Here is a 17,666-nt window from a genome sequence, read left to right on the forward strand (position 1 = left end):
CTCTGTTGAACTATATATAGTATATGTATACTATTGTCATCCTTAGGATGAAACTGCATTTTACATCTAAATCGCTTCCAGTTAATAAACTTGGCACTGTTATCACAGATTGAGTGAAAGGGAATTTTATCGGCAGTAAAAATACCGATACACATCATTGACAGGATTAAGTTTTGCTCGTGTAAATAGTTATAGTCATTGGCCATTCATCATCCTAAGTTGTGTTGTAATTTGTACGCAATTGATGGCTGACGTTAACCGATTATTTTCGAGATACGGAAAAATGATCCGTAAACTATGATCAGATTTATAAACTATTGCATAAAAACTGTAGATTCTTCTGGTTGTGGAAGATTCATATATTTTGCTGTTGTAAATTAACTCGAAAAAATTATATATATTCTACAATTTAAATAATTTATTTATTTATACAACCGCTCCTAATTAAACAAATCTTTAAATCCTCCTACCATTCCATTTGATTATTAACCGTATCGCGAGGCAGCGATTGATCCATTCAAAGAGGCTGCCTCCCGCGATCTATCTTGGATCAGACACAATACCTGAATAGCTCGCTCCATTCACCAGAAATAACCACGAATTTACATTGTAAATCGTGCGCATTATAGAATCATAATTATATTCGATGAAGCAACGCGTTCCCACTCTCCAACACTTTGTCCATGTTTGTAAACGCCCGCTGCATAATCTCGCATTCAAAGCGAGTCTCCGATTACGATTTCTGTGCCCGAGAGTCGTGTCTCTCTCCTTCGATTACCGCGTTGCACCGTGAAAATTCATCGCATCGACTGTACCAATTACAGCGGCGTTTGTCCTTAAGAGATCGACGTTGGCTTCTCGAAAGGTGTGCTGCTCGCTAGGCAGGTTGATGGTCCAATTAGCCCGGGATCGTTCCAAGTAGGCAGAGTAACCGAGACTAAGATCACGCAGATCGAGCTACGTCACGTCCCGATATTTCCCGACACACCCATCCTGTCCCTTGCCACCACGACCAAACGCACCATTGTTCTCACCCGTAAGATCCACCTAGCCAACACTCTCGCTCTCCTCGATCATCGACAAAAACCATAGAATTTCCTTCCGAAGATCTCGTTCGGTACTCTGGATATACCCGTGTTGATTACTCGTGATCAGGATTAAGGAATTTTTAGAGCGAATCTGAATAAATAAATTTTGTTGAGAAATGTTGTATCGGTAAGGTTTACCTGTTAACTGCATGGTTAAAGGAGTAAAGTGGAAATTTTAAAGGAAATTGATTAGTTAAATTTTATTTCTTTTTTTTTTTTATTATTTTATTGGTATAATGTATTTTGTACAGAGTGATTGATAATTCTAACTAGTACAAGTTTTCACAATAATGGATTTACTCGGTTTTGCTCGAGAGCTCGCGAATTATCATCACGGCCAAACGTGAAAATAAGAGTTTGAACTGAAAATCATGAATATTTCAAGAATGCTAATCCTCGTTGTCCAAAACCGGCTGTTTTCGTGACATAATCCCGATGAGTCGTCGTTAAACCAGGGATAATGAAGTATCGTTTGTTTTGTTTTTACGTCCAATATCGTTACCAACGTTTCGCGCTTTAGGAGTTTGCGAAACGTTTTAACGATTCAGCGGTTGAATTCAATTTGGCGCAACTTTCTAATCCAAAGTCCTCGGCGGCTACAGGAAACATTAAAAAATAATAAAGCATTGATATATCGAGTCGATAGGCGGATACATAGAAATGTCTTCAGGTATATCTGATTAAACATCGATAAACAATGAAATTTAATTAAACGGCTCTTGAGCAGTTTCCACGAGTATATATATGTACATGTATATTCATGGGTTGTGCAGTGGATAGACGAAAGGAATTCACGATGATTTTGCGGCAATCGCGGCTTGCAAGATTTTTAGGAACTGCACGCGTTAGTTGGCTTGTTAATTGCTTGCTAATGAACGCTGCGTGGAAACACGTGTGGTCCCGTTGTTTTATAGGGGGGGAAAAGCGCTCGTTTCAGAGTTGTGAGGGAGGGGGGGGGGGTGGAGGGGGTAATTCAGGTTTGGTATGGGAAAAGAAAACGAGGGAGCTGTTTGTAATTGGCGAGTCGACTTCGTGGAAGCTTCTCGGAATCGTATTGGAGCACGCGGCACGCGACTAAACGCGTGCCACGCACGCTCCAACTTGCTACTCCCTCGTGGTAATCGCTACTCTCCCGTCCCGAATAAATTGGACCAGCTCCACGTACCATCTTGACCCCAACTCCCCTCGCTCCCATTGATTCCTCCTCGAGAATTCCTTTTCAATCGCTCGTACCTTTTTGACACGTCGCACTTGCCCCTCGACTCTCTCTATTTTTGTCCAATTACTCCCTTTCTACATTTAATCTTATTTATACTGGATTTGTACTTTATTCGCACCGAGGTCTGTACATAAAATTCATTTGTTTTCGTTAATACGAGAGATATTAATTTTCTACTACAGATGCCTTTTAGAAGCTGCTTTATATTTGGATCGAAAAAGTTATTAGGGAGAAAGTGATATTTTTTATAATTACAGAGTTAAGTCGATTTTTGTATTCACACTTCAGGGCGAATTAAAGTATACACTGTTTATGTATACGATATTTGCGCGCGAGTGATATTGTTTGCTATCCGTGTGTGTGAGTCACTGGAATTTATCAATTTATAAGATTACTATATACGTTCAAGGTGATATTGTTATTTTTTATCTATTCAGTTTATATCATTCTTTACACACGTTTGTTTATACCGTTATGCTCGAAATACACGAAAGCATTGCGAGACATTACTGGTAACTGGACTGTTTCTCCAGCGAAGATTTCGTCAAGAGGTCCCCTTTATAATGACGAATGTGTGCTTTGCTCGGTAAGCACGTTTGGGAAGTCTGCGCTGGTTAGTCTAGTATATTTTTGCCCTCCTTTAAATAAGCCTCTGTGTTCAACATTCCAAAGTGTAAACGCGGCCTGAGTATCCAACGCCGGGGCACAAAAACGTCGTATAAGATAATAGGAGAAATGACCGCGTGATATTTATGGGACTGAATGGCAGAAGGCAGACATATAGTCATTTTTAGTATAGTATTCCATTTTAACGACCGAGACATCAATTTGCCCCGCAAAATGACGCCATATGGTACATACATACGTGTGTGAGAGAGTAGCGAGGGGCCTGTGTGCATCTATATACATGTGCTCGGTCGATCCTTAAAGCCCGTTAGCAAGCTTTAATTAAATACTTTCTAATTATTTCCGGGTGGTCTCTGCGCGAGAATACGTTTTATTGTGGAAATCTCTGCGCCGATAGTCAATTAAACAGTGATTTTTCTTGGTTAATGCAAATGGCAAAGATCGAGTTATACCGTTAAATTAAGAGAGATACGGAGACTAATACAATTGACTAATTCCTTGTTGTTTTCTTTCGCAGAGTGCTGAAGCCTCCTGGTGGTGGAAGTAGCGACATCTTTGGAACAGGGCCGGAAGAGACCAGCGCCAGACGCGTAAAGCAACATAACCAATCCCAGCTAAGCTCTACGCTATTCGGTAGCGATGCGACAAATCAAAACAACGCTGGCAGTAACGGACCAGAGAAGGTGGCAGCACGCACCAAGCCCGGTAATGATTCATACAAACGTCTGTTTGGCCCCCCTGATGCCCCAGCTGTAAGCCCAAACTCGAAAAATCACATGCGCAGCAATATCTCCCTCAGTGGAGGAGGCGACTTATCCTCGCCTGAAAAATCAACCAGGAGAAGCTCCAGTAGTACGATTATTTCCTCGTCCAGCAATGGATGTCTTAATGGTCATGCCAGCAGCAATGCCTGCTACAACGATATTACAGGTAGGACAGGCAGCTTCGATTTTCTTCCCCCCTTTTTAGTTTCCTTTTCTAACCTATACACGCTTTTTTCCTGGAACATCGTTCATGTGCTCTGTCATCTACTTCATTCTGATTTCTTGATTGCTCGATGGACATTTTTTACTCTGTGTAAATAAAAGAAAATGAAGCTCTCATTGCACATGAACGGAATCCAAAGCTTATCCTCAACCGAGTAGTAGAAATAGTCTCTTTATAACCTGTACAATATAGACTCTCTTTCCTCTATTTTCTCAGACCTACTATTCTATTGTTTCCACGTTACATAAACTTTTGGGATTTAATGTCGTGGCCTACCTGCCATTTCTCAACTTCGGTTGAACGAACTCTCCTTGCGAGACTTGATCATTTTCAAGGATCTCCACTGCCAAAGCTCAGGTTACAACGATATAAATGTTTTGAAACTGTTCATGCACTTGTTGTTAAATTCGAAGAAGAGATTCGGTTAAGATTCAGTGCTCTTTACACGAAAACTAAGCCCTCGCTTCAAAAGTGCACTTAATGGATTTTATCCTTTGTTCACGTCTCTACCTTGAATTGTGTCTATCGCCGGCTCGTTTAATAATAACGATTTGTCACGTTTTAGAGTATTTTTCTAACTGCATTTTAGGACAATTCTTAACTCCCACCTTTCATTTTATCCGACTGCAAATTAGCGAGACACGAAATTGTGAAATGTTTAATAATGAATAATGATGTTATTTGTGTTTATGTCATTATGGCTTTAACTTTTCGCAAGCAGCTTTTAGGAGAATAAAGCGATTTCGTAAGTTGACAACGAGATACTCGATTAGATGACACGACACTTCCATTTTTTCTCGACATACATACATGAAGTTTGGTTTCGGCCCCCTAATTATGATTTATCACCAAAATTCTATGTTTCATTTCTGTGTCGAATTAGTTTTTTTTCTCACATGACATTTGTAAATCTTTCAACATAGAATAGTGTAAACAAATATTTTAAATTAGATGCAATTTTTCTCATTTCTATTCCTTATTGTTTACGTGTATTACTTCATGCCCAAAATCTTTCTTCGAAATACAGCTTCTCTATTAAAAAAAAAAATATTAAAAAATAAGGCTATCCATTTGACCTTTTCCCTCTGAGTTTGGTCTGCAATTTTACACCAAGTACTATATTCCTTTTAACAATTATCTTTTAGTTCTACATCTTGCTTCAATGCTTATTTTGCTTCCTCGCTAATTTCTATGACATGCTTCTTTTTTGTTTCAAGCGCAGAGTCGTTTCTGCTAATAGAACGGGTATAAATATACTTGTAACTTTCTCCCTATAAATCTCATACGAGCTTTTCGTTTTTTTGTCATAAAATTTAAGTACACAGTACATACAAGGTACATCTTTCACTGTACCATTAATTTCCTCATATGGGCGAATGTAAGGTATTTAATTATTGATCGTGCATTGAATTTTGTCCAATGTTTTGTACATACTGCTCTAAGAAGAAAATCTAGGTTGATTTGACGAGAGGAAACAACGATTTTTAATTATTAAAATGTTTTGATAATAATAATAGTAATATTAGAAATTGTGTGTGAGTGAGTATGTGTGTATATCGCAATTGAACACCTTGAATTCGCCCGCCAAGTAATTCGTGTGTGTCTACTCTAATAACAGATATGTGTGGTTGGTTGGGTTGCTGGGTTTGTTTACGCTTTTTTCGCGATGGTATCGATGCATGGCCGTATTGGGTACGTGGTGTCTCTTTCTTGCCCTTCCTGTTTGTGTGTCTCTGCTGGTGTGCGTATTACGCTACGCTACGCTTTGTGTCGTCGCCGCCGCCCGGGCCCGGCCCTGGCTGGCTCTGCCTGGCGTCGGTTGGCGGATCATCTTCCAATCCTCTGCAGGAGGAAATACCTGCATCACTCGGAACCCGGTCACCGGATTCGGAATCGAGATCACCCCGCCAAGACGCACCCCGAGAAGGTGCAGAGGTAACATTTTTTTATTCTACACAACTTATCCCGTTCTTCAACCATTCCATCTCGCCTCTCTCCCTTCCCATTTTCCCCAGCATCACCCACACACTCTATCCTTTTTTTTCTCAGTTATAGGCTCTCGTCGCTTATTTGTAAGTTTAAAGATTTTTTCTTTTCTTCTTTATTTATTCTCAGCCTTTGTTAATTTATGAAATGCGTTTTAAATGAAGTAGTCCTGAATTTGATTCTCGTAGAGGTCTTAGTTAGATTTCAGTATGCTTTTCATTCTTTCTACTATAATTTGATGTTATGGTTTGACAGTAGACCTTTGGATCATTGGACTGCTATTGTGTTTTCTTTTTTCTTTTTGTTTTCAGTTTTCAGTTTTCAGTTTTTGTATTCATTTACATAAGTTTGGCAGGTCTCCAGTCACATAAATCCATTCTTCGCCAATCTTTTAAGGTTCACTGCAGTTTCACGTCTCTATAAATGATTAAAAACAAATATATAAGTGTATTAACTGAAAACTTTGTAACCGGTAATACTTGACAATTTCTATCATTTTCCTAGATGTCAATCCCGTAACGGGAGCTACGTATGATCAACTGGACAATGGCGTCACAAATGGCACCGTGAGCCCAAGCTCCACGAGCAGCGGCGAGAAATCTAGCGAGGCTTCTTCACCACAATCCAAAGCAGCGGCGCGTAGCCGTGTACCACCTGGTGGATATTCATCAGGCCTTTGGTAATCTCTGACCTGTGGAATCGATCAAACAGAAATCCTCATCAAAATCTTCAGAAAATTTTTAAGAGTTACACATTGTTTTTTCTTCGAAATTAAAATTACTCGTGAAAAATATTTATTATTGAATGTACGTCTAGAATTGTAACTAAAATATATTTATTGGCTCTAATGTGATGAGAGAAAAAGAGAGAGAGAGAGAAACAGAGAGAGATAAGAATTTTTCAAAATTGTAATTCTTCCTTTCTTGCAAATAAATTTAATACATTCATGACACATCCCGCCCAATGAAATAATGCCTAAATTAATAAACCAGTAAATCGTAGTTAAATCGTTTATTAATTTTTCTTCTGTTCATCTTTTCACTATTTGATACATTGACTAAACTACTAGTATTTAATTGTACTATTAGTTGTGTATTTACTAAATAGCTGAGATAATATTCTCCATATAAAATGTAACACCAATTGTAGCCAATAACACGGCAATGCAATATAGTTTAATAAAATTCTAATGCTTTTTCCTATTATATGGTACGCGTGTAACGGATGTATTTATTTCACAATGATTTTCAATGCACTTTGTATCATTTTTACCATTTAAAGTTTCTCATCGTTTGGTGTGAGTAAAATGATATTACTTTGTAATGCATCGTATTCATATATAGCTTTTTTATACTTCAGTAATCACTAAATAAAATTTTGTAAGCAATACAGGACAACTCATTTATCTCCACACAGTCTATTCCCGTCTCCCTTCTTGAGCAAAAGAAAATTGATTAGCGTGTAATCATCAATGAATCGAGAAATAGTTACAACATTGTCATAAACATAATTTATTTACGAAAAATATTAAATACGTATAAAATAACGAATAGTGTCGGTACAAACAAAATTATAAAATACTCTTAAATATGATATAATGGAGGAACACGATTTAATTTAAACCAGCAAGGATATTTCTTATAGCAGCACCATTATCGGCTTTGAAAAGAGAAGTAAATATGTGTTTCTGATTACTGTCTTGTTCTACTTTATTTGCTATTTCGTGTGCTCTTTTTGTGATAATAGGTGGTACACCAGCCAATCTGGCTGCATTAAATCCATATGATTTGGGACAAGCTCCTTTGCTGAGCTTGTATAAGAAAGTCACGGTTTCCTGTGAAACTTCGTCCTCTTCTTCAGTTTCTACCATACATGCCTGTATCAAATCGTGGAGTTAATATACTTTTAAACTTAATGACATTCATATTCTTATTTATGCATTTATGATTTTTACCATATGAGCTAATGTAACATCTTTATTAGTCTTGTAATCCTCTACCAAAGAATGATAATGAGTAGAGAACAGAGTTCGGCATTTTATCTTTGCGAGAGCATCAACTACTGCGGCAGCAATAGCTGTTCCATCGTAAGTTGAAGTACCGCGTCCTATAATGAAAATTTTAAAAATGCGATTAACTAAAATTGATGATGAAATGGTATTGACATGTCTATAGAACAAGGAAAATCTAAATGTTACCTAATTCGTCCGACAGAACCAGTGAATATAGTGTTGCATGCTTTAAGATTGTAGCAGTTTCGCTTAACTCAACAAGGAATGTACTCTGGCCTGCCAGAATATCGTCATTAGCCCCTAATCTAGTGAATATACGATCAGCTATGGTCAAACGACACGAGCTAGCTGGAATATAGCTTCCCTAAATAATGAAAAATTTATTTAAAAAACTCCACAATATTATTAAATAATGCAAATGGGGATCGATATCAAATGTATACATACTATTTGTGACATAATTGTAAGCAGTCCAACTTGTCTCATTAGAGTGGATTTACCTCCCATGTTTGGACCAGTTAGAATCAAAAGTGAAGCAGAGTCATCAGTGTTAATGACAGTGTCGTTTGGTATAAAATTATCAGACGCGATACATGGATGACGTCCTTCTTTTATATCAATCAAGATCTGCGTATTTATAATGTTATTAAAGTAGCACTTGTTTTTCTTTAAAAATAAAAGATGAAGCTTCAAATTACCTCTTTTTCATCAGTATCGTCGAAAATTTCTGGTAAACAAAATTCACCACCTTTGGCATACTCCGCGAAGGAAATAAGCACATCCAATACGGCAAATTTATAAACCGCGGTACTCCACATATCATATTTATCACTAAACTGAGCAAATATTCTTCGATTCAGATCGTTAAGTACTTTAGTCCTAGTATCTTCAGCATTAATTTGGCGAGCCAGAAGTTCCTGCAAATATTAATGTATTTTAATTAAGTATTAAATGAAGAGTGGAATTATATAAAAAAAAAACATTGATAAATGTACTTTTGCCTCAGCCGTGTAGTAACGCTTAAAGCCTTTTCTTTGTGATTGAAGCTCATATCCATGCCCCACCTTCTTAACTTGCGAATCAGGAACTTCAATTTGAAAACGTTTTTTATCGGTACCATGAAATTTTATTTTTACACCAAAATGTCGGCTTTGTTCGGTTAAATAATCATTTAGGTCTTGATTGATATGAGCAATTTCTTTTAGCACTACATCATATTCACTATCCACTCCTTTTTTAGGAACTATGTTTCCCTTACTCTTGGCCTCTTCATGATCAAACGCAGTTTTAAAGTAATCCAAAGTCTTTTGCATCTCTTCAAAAATATCCTTAGAATCAAACCTCACACACTGCTTTATAAGAGTACTTTCAAAACCTTGAAATTCATCTACGATCTTGATCATCTGCTCAAATCCATTGAGAGCAGAAATAAAGTCGTTAATTTTGCGTTTGCTATAAATATGGCCTTCAAACATAATGGCTCGACCATCTGGATGATTAAACATTTTTTTTGCATTTCCTTGGTGGTGTATCTTGCTTATTAATCGTTCGAGATCTGGAAGATTAGCCAGCGAACTCCTTGCACTCTGAACAATTTCGTGTTGATCAATCAATTCTTGTACAGCTTTTTGTCGTTCAATAATGACTGCTTTACGGCAAGAAGGCCGGCAAATCCATTCGCGCAGTAATCTCTTGCCAAATGCAGTACAACAATGGTCCAATGCTTTTATTAAAGATCCTTCTCCAAAAATGTTTAGATTTTTTATTGTCACCGCGTCTATAACCATGCAGTTAGGAAATTTCGATTGCTGAGATTTATTTTCGCTATAAACATCGGGAGGCACATAAGACTTGAATCTTCCTTGTGCTAGTAATTGTTGTTCCAACAGAAAATCTTTTAATAAGTATACGCAGCCTCCTAGGGCATGTACCGCTAGTTCTTTGTCCTCAGCAGGTGTTAAACCAAGAGTATCTCCTTTGTTGAGATAAGGACGCAAGCCTTCAGGCCATTCGAAATTTTCATCTTTTTCGCCTTTGAAATATTCTCCTTCATGCAATTTTTTTAGAGTTGTTGCTGCTGACCAGAACTGTACTTCACGTTGTAATGGGTCTTTCAATGACGAAGCTAACATACTATTTAAAATTTGCATTGTTGCTTGCGATAAATTTCCACGCTCATAAACTACATGCACAGGAGGATTATGAGCGAGTAACGTTAGTAATCTTGAATTGGAGCGATCATCTTGAAATTGTCCTAAGTAGAAATCCCCAATTGTCGTATCTACAAAGCAAACTCCAAATGTAGATAATGCATCGTTAGAGCTTTGTCCCTCGACTAACGATAATAAGTAGCTGGAGTTGGGAGTGGAAGCCTCAACATCCAAAGCTGAGTATACCCTAGTACCTTTTGTACTAATTTGACATACCTCACGTTTTACAACTTTGTCATATTTTGTAGGCTTATGCATTTTATCAACGCGCTGTTTCATCATTTCTGGATTTTCAGTTTGTTCAATTCTAGCAATCTTGTAACCTCTTTCGATTAAGCTAGCAGAAAAACGACCAAACCCAATTTCTGGGAAACCAGAATGAGCAAATTCTCCTCTCATATAAGTTAAATTCAATTCATTGACTCCAACAACAGCATCCATATGGTATAGCTCATAGAACTTGCCCAATTTGAAGAAGAGAATGCAATCGAAATGACGACTTTTTATCTCCCACCATTGCCTCATTGCTGGAGTTTGTTGACTTAAAAAGTCTGAAGGTACAAATAGAGTTCTAGGATCATAGTTCTCATCACTGGTTTTTCGTTTCTCTATATCCCTTATTTTGTCTGGTTGCAGAAAATCATACTTCAAATGTGGCCAAGTGTCTGGATTTTTAGCAGCAGTACTTCCACTCGATTGTGACGGATTGTCAGTAGCAACCTACAAATCATTATGAATAGTGTAGTTTAATCAATCAATTATAACAATAAACAATAATTTATAAAAGCATACTGCAGCTTTCACATTTTTAGATGTTCCTCTTGGTGTCCTCTTAGGAGTAGCAAATACTTTTCCCTTTTTCTGCAAAAATTGGTTTGATCGTATGGTATTATTTTTTTAATGTTTGTATGAATTATAGAGATGAAAAAAAAGTTACCTTTGGAGTTTCCTCCTCACTTTCTGTTCCTAGCTCACTCTCAGATATACCTTCGGAAACAGAATCAGATTCATCCATTTCATCATCAGATCCTGTTAAATCATAAAAAAATATAGACTTATACAATATTTAATATCATCTTTTAATTAAATTATTTTTTAAGCTGACCTGGCTTAAAATCTTCTCCAGAATCGTCACTGTTATCTGAAGGAATAATAATTCTTCTTTTCTTTGGTTTAACCGAAGATTCTTCATCCTCATCACTCTTCAAAGCTCTTTTCTTTTCTCCAACATTGCGGTTTTCTTTTCCCTTTTTCACCTCCACTAAGGATATAGTACATCAAAAATGTTTTTTTAAACAAAAAATGTTTAAATTGTAAGAGAATGATAAAGTATATACACAAATTTTCCAAACATTAAAAATTGTCAATTTTTAAATGTTTAATCTTAATGACAGTGCAAGGTAAAGATATTAAATTTAAGAACACGTACTACAATAATATTTACGTGCTTCATTATGTACAGACTTATTATCAAACAAACCTTTGTCCCTTTGTTTCCTTTTCGGTGTTTCAGATTTGGATCGTGCTGGGGATGATTTTACATCTGTCGATTTTTCCGACTTTGGAGTATTTGAGCCTTTCGGCGATGAAAAGTAATTAAACAACGTATTAACTTTAGGCATTGCAGAATAAATTATTCAAACAATTATATTAAATATATTACAATCATATATATGACAGACTAACTAAGCAGATTTTTCGATACGTTCACTAGTACAAAATCCCGGCAAAAATCTCTTTGAATTTCGCTTTCTTAAAACTATCCTATTATGCCCTAGATAAGTACGGTGGCAGCACTGGCAGCACAGTCCCAAGAAGACCACGGAGTTGCACTATGCTAAGCTGATCTAAGTAAAAGTCTCAATGGGATTGGTAAATTTCAAGAAGCGCTGAGTTCTCAACCAACAATATTCTATATTTTATTTAGCGTAACATAGCGAATCAATAAAACACAACCACTTTGAAAGAGAGAAATGAAAGGATTATTAAATTGCTTAAGCAAAGAATAAAGAGTAAAGAGCGATAACAATGCCGCTAACTCACTCACTTACCATCAGTAGAGAAGAAGGGTACGATAAATTTATCTAATGGCGCTAAACATTGAAATTGCCAAAGAGAACAACAGATAAGTTTGCCACTTTAAAAATTAAATAATTTATTATTTAATCATATTATACTGCCATAATAATAATGAATGATTACCCATAGGAATAAGCATACCTATTTATAACACGGTCTAAGTAGATACCAAGAATCTTTTTTCAAATATATATATACAGGTACAAATTACATAGTTTTTTATTAAAATGTTACCATTGCCATTTGACACATTTCTGAGAAAGTGCATAGGGATGGAGGTAAAGTATAGCTTTCAAAGCAATCTTTGAAGCTAAATGTTAATAATCGATATTCAGGTATAGGTTGAGTAAATATTACATAGAACATTTATCACGACTGGCAGCACAATTTAGCAGTATCCTACATTTCTACGAAAATATTGTGTGTATGAAATAGAGTAGGGGTTGGAGGGTGGAGTGTGAGACAGGAAAGAGAAGTTTAAGCGTCGGATAAACGCGTCGCACGCGGTTACTATGAATATGAAAACGTCGCAGTGGTAAAAGTATTCAGTAAGTCAGGTGCTGCAGTAGTAGAGGCGTGCTGTGATCAGACGCGCGCCGTTTCCTCTTTACATTAATAAATATTGGACGATATAATGGTACGTCTCACTTGCTTTTTAACGTCACTCGTTTTCATTTCCATATTCCATTACTACTCACCCGATTTTGTCTTGTAATTTATTAAAAAGCTAGCTTGCCTTTGCTTTGAAATTTAAAATGCAAAGCGGTACTTATAATTTCCCGTTTCGCTCAAGGAATTTGTCGGCCAACTGGGACGTCTTTTGATTAATTTTTTAATATGAGAATCATGCTTGCTATACATGAATAACTTTACATTGCGATAAACTTTTCTTTTTCTTTAAGCAGAGTTTCGTATATTTTACAACAATGTGCGGTCCAACCGGTCTCCAAAGTCTAACGAGCTGTAAACCTATAATTACCGCTTACTCCAATTAGTTTATTTCCCTTAAAAACTCCCACGTTTTTTTTCATACGCATCGATTCTTCGCTCTTTTAAAATTCATACGTTACTAACACACTGAATCCCTGCGAAATATTAATAGGTGCGAAAGAAAGATTAGAGTATAATATTTATAAAAGTCGCAACTTTTAAAAACTTATATAATTTAATATAATTGATACAATATTTTTGAAGATGTTTAAATTTTAGCCAATAAGAATTGTTCAATTTTTCCATCTCGCGTTAATGGAGACTAATAGCCATAGATTTTGTTTGAAAGAATTTGAAGCGAAAATTTTACAAGTGTTTAATCGACTAGGAATGGGGGAGGAAATTCCAACAGTGAGTTTCTAAAGTTTAAGTTCGATATAGCTGCTATGGTTACACCGCGAGTAACCCTTTAGCAATCGATTTTTGCAAGAGCCCGGCTAGGATGTCACAATAACTGACTACAATTATGCATTATATCCTACCAACATGCATACCTTTAACTATATATGTATGTATTATATGTACATAAGAACCGGAAGTGGATGGCGCTACCAGAAGCTAACGCGATAATATCGAATTCCTTTCTTATGGATCGTCGTTAAATTATAAATTGGCAAATAATGAAGGAGAATGCACAGTAGTATTAGTAAAAATGATTGCAATGATTATTTTGTTTGTTAATATAATTTTTGTTATACTTAAATGAGCATTAGCTTCAAATTTAGTTCATCATGATTAAACGAGACGAGACAAGTATTGATGGCTTTTGGAACACACTTGACATTATATCGTTTTAGATTGACTTTTAATTTTATTGAAATGTTTGACAGAGATCAAATAGGATGTCACGATAATTGACTGCATTTATTCGTTATATCTTATATTCTACCTTTAGACATTCATACCTATATATAGTACACCATGTGCATAAAAACCGGAAATGAAAGGAGCTATAAGAAGCCACCGCGATAGCATCGAAGTTCTTTCTTCTGGATCGTCGTTAAATTATGAATTGGCTGATAGGTCAAGGTGCATATCTACACGATGGTATTAGTATGTCCGTCCGATTTACGAGCCACCGACAGACACATCGTTTCAGACTTAAATTACCCAGCTTTTGTCATAGTCCGCCAGTTCCCACTCGCCTGTCGTCGCGATTTGCAATCTTCAAAACTTTTACTCCAAAACCGTATTTTGATATCTTGCAAATTTAAAAATTTTGCAATAATGCAAAAGATTGTTCAATTTATATAATCTTATGAAAAAATGGAAATTTATATGAAAAATTATGGTGCTGAATTATTGGTTTATCGTTTGATAATTTAGATAAATATAATGCTTATACTTTTATTAAAATATTAATTCTATATATATAAGAGACAATTAATATAAACATTTGATTTTTACAATAAAAAATGTTTTTATCTTAATTTTTACTGCAAATTTTCTATTCTTGCAATGAAGAAATGATAGTTATATTTAATATTTATACGAGTTTGCGAATAAATGAAAATTTGGAAACAAACATTGTTGTGCTAAATTGTCAGTAATGGCGAAGAGGGTGGGTTTTTCGTCAAATGTATAGTTACTTTTTTTATACGTTGAGATTTTATCGTTTACTATTGGTTTAGCGGGAATGCATATCAATCCATATCGGTCAAGCCGGGGTTCAAATGGGAAACGCGTGCTGGGAGCTTTACTGCCTCGAGCACGGAATTCACCCCGATGGCCAAATGCCCAGTGACAAGACTGTGGGTTATGGTGATGACTCCTTTAACACCTTTTTTTCTGAAACTGGCCTTGGCAAGCATGTGCCACGAGCTGTTTTCGTCGATCTCGAACCAACCGTCGTAGGTACGTTATTATTTCTTCCTTCAAACCTTTGAACTTTATTTTTTAAACCTATACCAAACATTGTTACAATTTATATCCATATGCTGTGAAAAATTTGAGGAGAAATAATTTTATTCCGCAGTTTTTTCCGAGATTAGTAAAAATAACGTTTTTCGTGCAGTTCGTGTTAAAAGGGTTTATTTACACATGTTAATTTAGAAAAATTTCTATTAAAAATTTTATCTGAGAAAATAAACGAGGAAACGTGGTTTTTGCCTCAGACGAGGTTCGCACTGGTACCTACAGACAACTTTTTCATCCGGAACAGCTGATAACTGGAAAGGAAGATGCTGCGAATAATTATGCGAGAGGCCACTATACGATAGGTTAGTATATACATACACTATACAAAATATAGCGTATAACTACAATAACTGGAATTTCACAATAATATTTTAATTATATAATTATCCGAGTGATCATTTGTATATATGGACATTACATGTTTTCGAAAAGTGTATATTGTGCATATTCGAAAATGAGATTGTTTGCTCGTGCATGCAGATGTTTTTCTATTCCAATGTAGGTAAAGAGATCATTGATCTCACGATGGATCGAATACGTAAAATATCCGAACAGTGCAAGGGTCTGCAAGGATTTTTGATCTTTCACTCGTTTGGTGGTGGCACGGGATCAGGATTCTCCAGTTTGCTTATGGAAAGATTATCGGTTGACTATCCCAAGAAAAGTAAACTCACTTTTAGCATTTATCCTGCTCCACAGGTGAGCCTCTCTTTCCCAATTTATAACTTCTGCTCAATTAATCATTTTCTAAATTGCTCAATTAAAACATGTTCCTCAGGTGTCAACAGCAGTGGTCGAACCGTACAACGCGATTTTATACACTCATCCTACGTTGGAGCACTGCGAAGTTGCATTCATAGTCGATAATCAGGCAAGACTCATTTTCTTTCATCGACATTCCAAAATAAATAAGAGGATCGCTCATTGTCCGTGCTGGTGATTTCAATAGGCAATTTACGAGCTGTGCAGGAGAAATCTGAACATCGATCGGCCGACCTACACAAATTTAAATCGTCTTATAGGACAAATAGTCTCATCCATAACTGCCAGTTTGAGATTCGACGGAGCTCTCAACGTGGACCTCACGGAATTCCAAACTAATCTCGTGCCTTACCCTAGAATTCACTTTCCACTCGTGAGCCCACTTCGCCTATGATAAAATACTATGGCAAGGGGGTCAATCGTATATATCTTCTCGTGAAAATCTTCATCAAGGATTAACCACAATCACACGCGTTTATTTATAAAATTAGATTCATTTTAATATCGGTTCGTTTTGACCGGAAGTAGACATTTTCACGTTAAGCTATATACACAATCGACCCCCAGCCGAAGACATTTTCTCACGGAATAATATTTCTATGAAAGGCAACGTACGCTCCAGTTTTGTCGGCCGAAAAGGCCGGCCACGAGAGGATCACAGTTTCGGAGATTACGAATTCCTGTTTCGAGCCAAATCATCAAATGGTGAACTGCGATCCACGAAGAGGGAAATATATGGCGGTTTGTATGCTCTACAGGGGCGACGTGGTACCAAAAGATGTGAATGCAGCGATCGCTATGATCAAGAAGCAAAAACACGTTCAATTTGTGGAATGGTGCCCCACGGGCTTCAAGGTATCATTTTATTTGATTTTCATATATTTAAGAAAAATAATAAATATTCCTCGCTTTGTCCAAGGAATCGGAGCGGATGCTTATTTCGTGCTGGAAAATCAATTTTTTTCTAGGTTGGCATTAACTACCAACCGCCGACCGTGGTACCAGGCGGTGACCTTGCAAAAGTTGAAAGAGCTGTTTGTTGCCTTTGTAATACAACTGCGATTGTCGAGGCTTGGGCCAGGATCGATCACAAGTTCGATTTGATGTACGCCAAAAGAGCTTTCGTCCACTGGTCCGTTTACCTAAATGTTTCAATTATTAATCGCTATTCTTCTTCTTAATTTTAACGTTTCGCTTCCGTATTCGCATAGGTTCGTTGGAGAGGGCATGGAGGAAGGGGAGTTTTCCGAGGCCCGAGAAGATCTGGCAGCGCTCGAAATGGATTATCGCGAGGTTCAAGAAGACGCGGCCAATACCGAGGAGGAGGATGAATACTGATTGAGATACAAGTTCCTAATACGTATAGACAAATATTAAATATATTTATAAAGGACATAGTTGCACTCACCTTTGTAACACGTTATATATGTATAGACTGTTGAATTTGTGGTTATTATTCATAATTTTAAACTTATCATCGGAAAACATATATATATATATATATATATATATTTCGCATAATTGAATGCATGCATTTTCATAATTTCTTAAGTGCACGAGAGGGACTTATCATATAGCTGCGTAATAATGTTTTATGCATCCATTGTAGATTTTAAAAAAATTAGAAGTATAAAATATATATAATTAAACAAAAGAGTTTTTATTGATTTCTAAATTTCAGTTCTTGTATATTTTTACTATTTCGTAAATTTTGGCTAATTATCAAAATTTTTTAGGAAAATTGTTTTGTTTATTAATACAATTTGTTCATTTTTGAAGAAATTTGAGTA

At 36.3% G+C, this 17,666-nt stretch overlaps 3 protein-coding genes across 10 annotated transcripts in view; 2 read left to right on the forward strand and 1 right to left on the reverse strand.

Annotated features, from left to right (window-relative positions):
- The window catches only part of Jupiter (microtubule-associated protein Jupiter), a 41,844-nt gene extending 34,985 nt beyond the window's left edge, over positions 1–6,859 (forward strand). For 3 of the 7 annotated variants that reach the window (XM_066741985.1, XM_066741986.1, XM_066741984.1), the window contains 4 exons: positions 3,452–3,864; positions 4,643–4,666; positions 5,540–5,856; positions 6,412–6,576. In XM_066741985.1, coding sequence (XP_066598082.1) covers positions 3,452–3,864; positions 4,643–4,666; positions 5,540–5,856; positions 6,412–6,426 — 769 coding nt within the window. In that variant the 3' untranslated portion in view covers positions 6,427–6,576. Of the gene's footprint in view, positions 1–3,451; positions 3,865–4,642; positions 4,667–5,539; positions 5,857–6,411 lie in introns of all 7 variants that reach the window. The other 4 variants (XM_066741988.1, XM_066741989.1, XM_066741987.1 and 1 more) reach the window with 4 other exon arrangements.
- A 390-nt stretch (positions 6,860–7,249) lies between these two features.
- Msh6 (DNA mismatch repair protein Msh6) lies at positions 7,250–11,836 on the reverse strand. Its single transcript, XM_066741983.1, has 10 exons — positions 11,609–11,836; positions 11,234–11,389; positions 11,066–11,157; positions 10,921–10,989; positions 8,914–10,848; positions 8,617–8,835; positions 8,366–8,545; positions 8,105–8,282; positions 7,862–8,013; positions 7,250–7,783 (listed from the first exon to the last, which is right to left on the reverse strand). The coding sequence occupies exons 1-10, from the start codon at positions 11,748–11,750 to the stop codon at positions 7,520–7,522; spliced, it is 3,387 nt and encodes a 1,128-aa protein (XP_066598080.1). The 5' UTR covers positions 11,751–11,836; the 3' UTR covers positions 7,250–7,519.
- An 819-nt stretch (positions 11,837–12,655) lies between these two features.
- On the forward strand, positions 12,656–17,492 carry LOC136782417 (tubulin alpha-1 chain-like). Of its 2 annotated transcripts, none has more exons than XM_066741843.1 (9): positions 12,656–12,844; positions 14,829–15,051; positions 15,312–15,416; positions 15,617–15,813; positions 15,893–15,985; positions 16,064–16,249; positions 16,483–16,731; positions 16,845–17,008; positions 17,088–17,492. In XM_066741843.1, exons 1-9 carry the CDS (start codon positions 12,842–12,844, stop codon positions 17,212–17,214), a joined length of 1,347 nt encoding a protein of 448 aa, XP_066597940.1. In that variant the 5' UTR covers positions 12,656–12,841; the 3' UTR covers positions 17,215–17,492. The 2 variants fall into 2 exon arrangements, with proteins under 2 accessions (XP_066597940.1, XP_066597939.1); XM_066741842.1 differs by lacking the exon at positions 12,656–12,844 and adding an exon at positions 14,345–14,758.
- The last annotated feature ends 174 nt before the right edge of the window (positions 17,493–17,666 follow it).

Source organism: Prorops nasuta, unplaced genomic scaffold, assembly GCF_024137725.1.
Source record: "Prorops nasuta isolate Cenicafe-Biocafe unplaced genomic scaffold, Cenicafe_Pnas_1.2 PNAS00027, whole genome shotgun sequence".
NCBI lineage: Eukaryota > Metazoa > Arthropoda > Insecta > Hymenoptera > Bethylidae > Prorops > Prorops nasuta.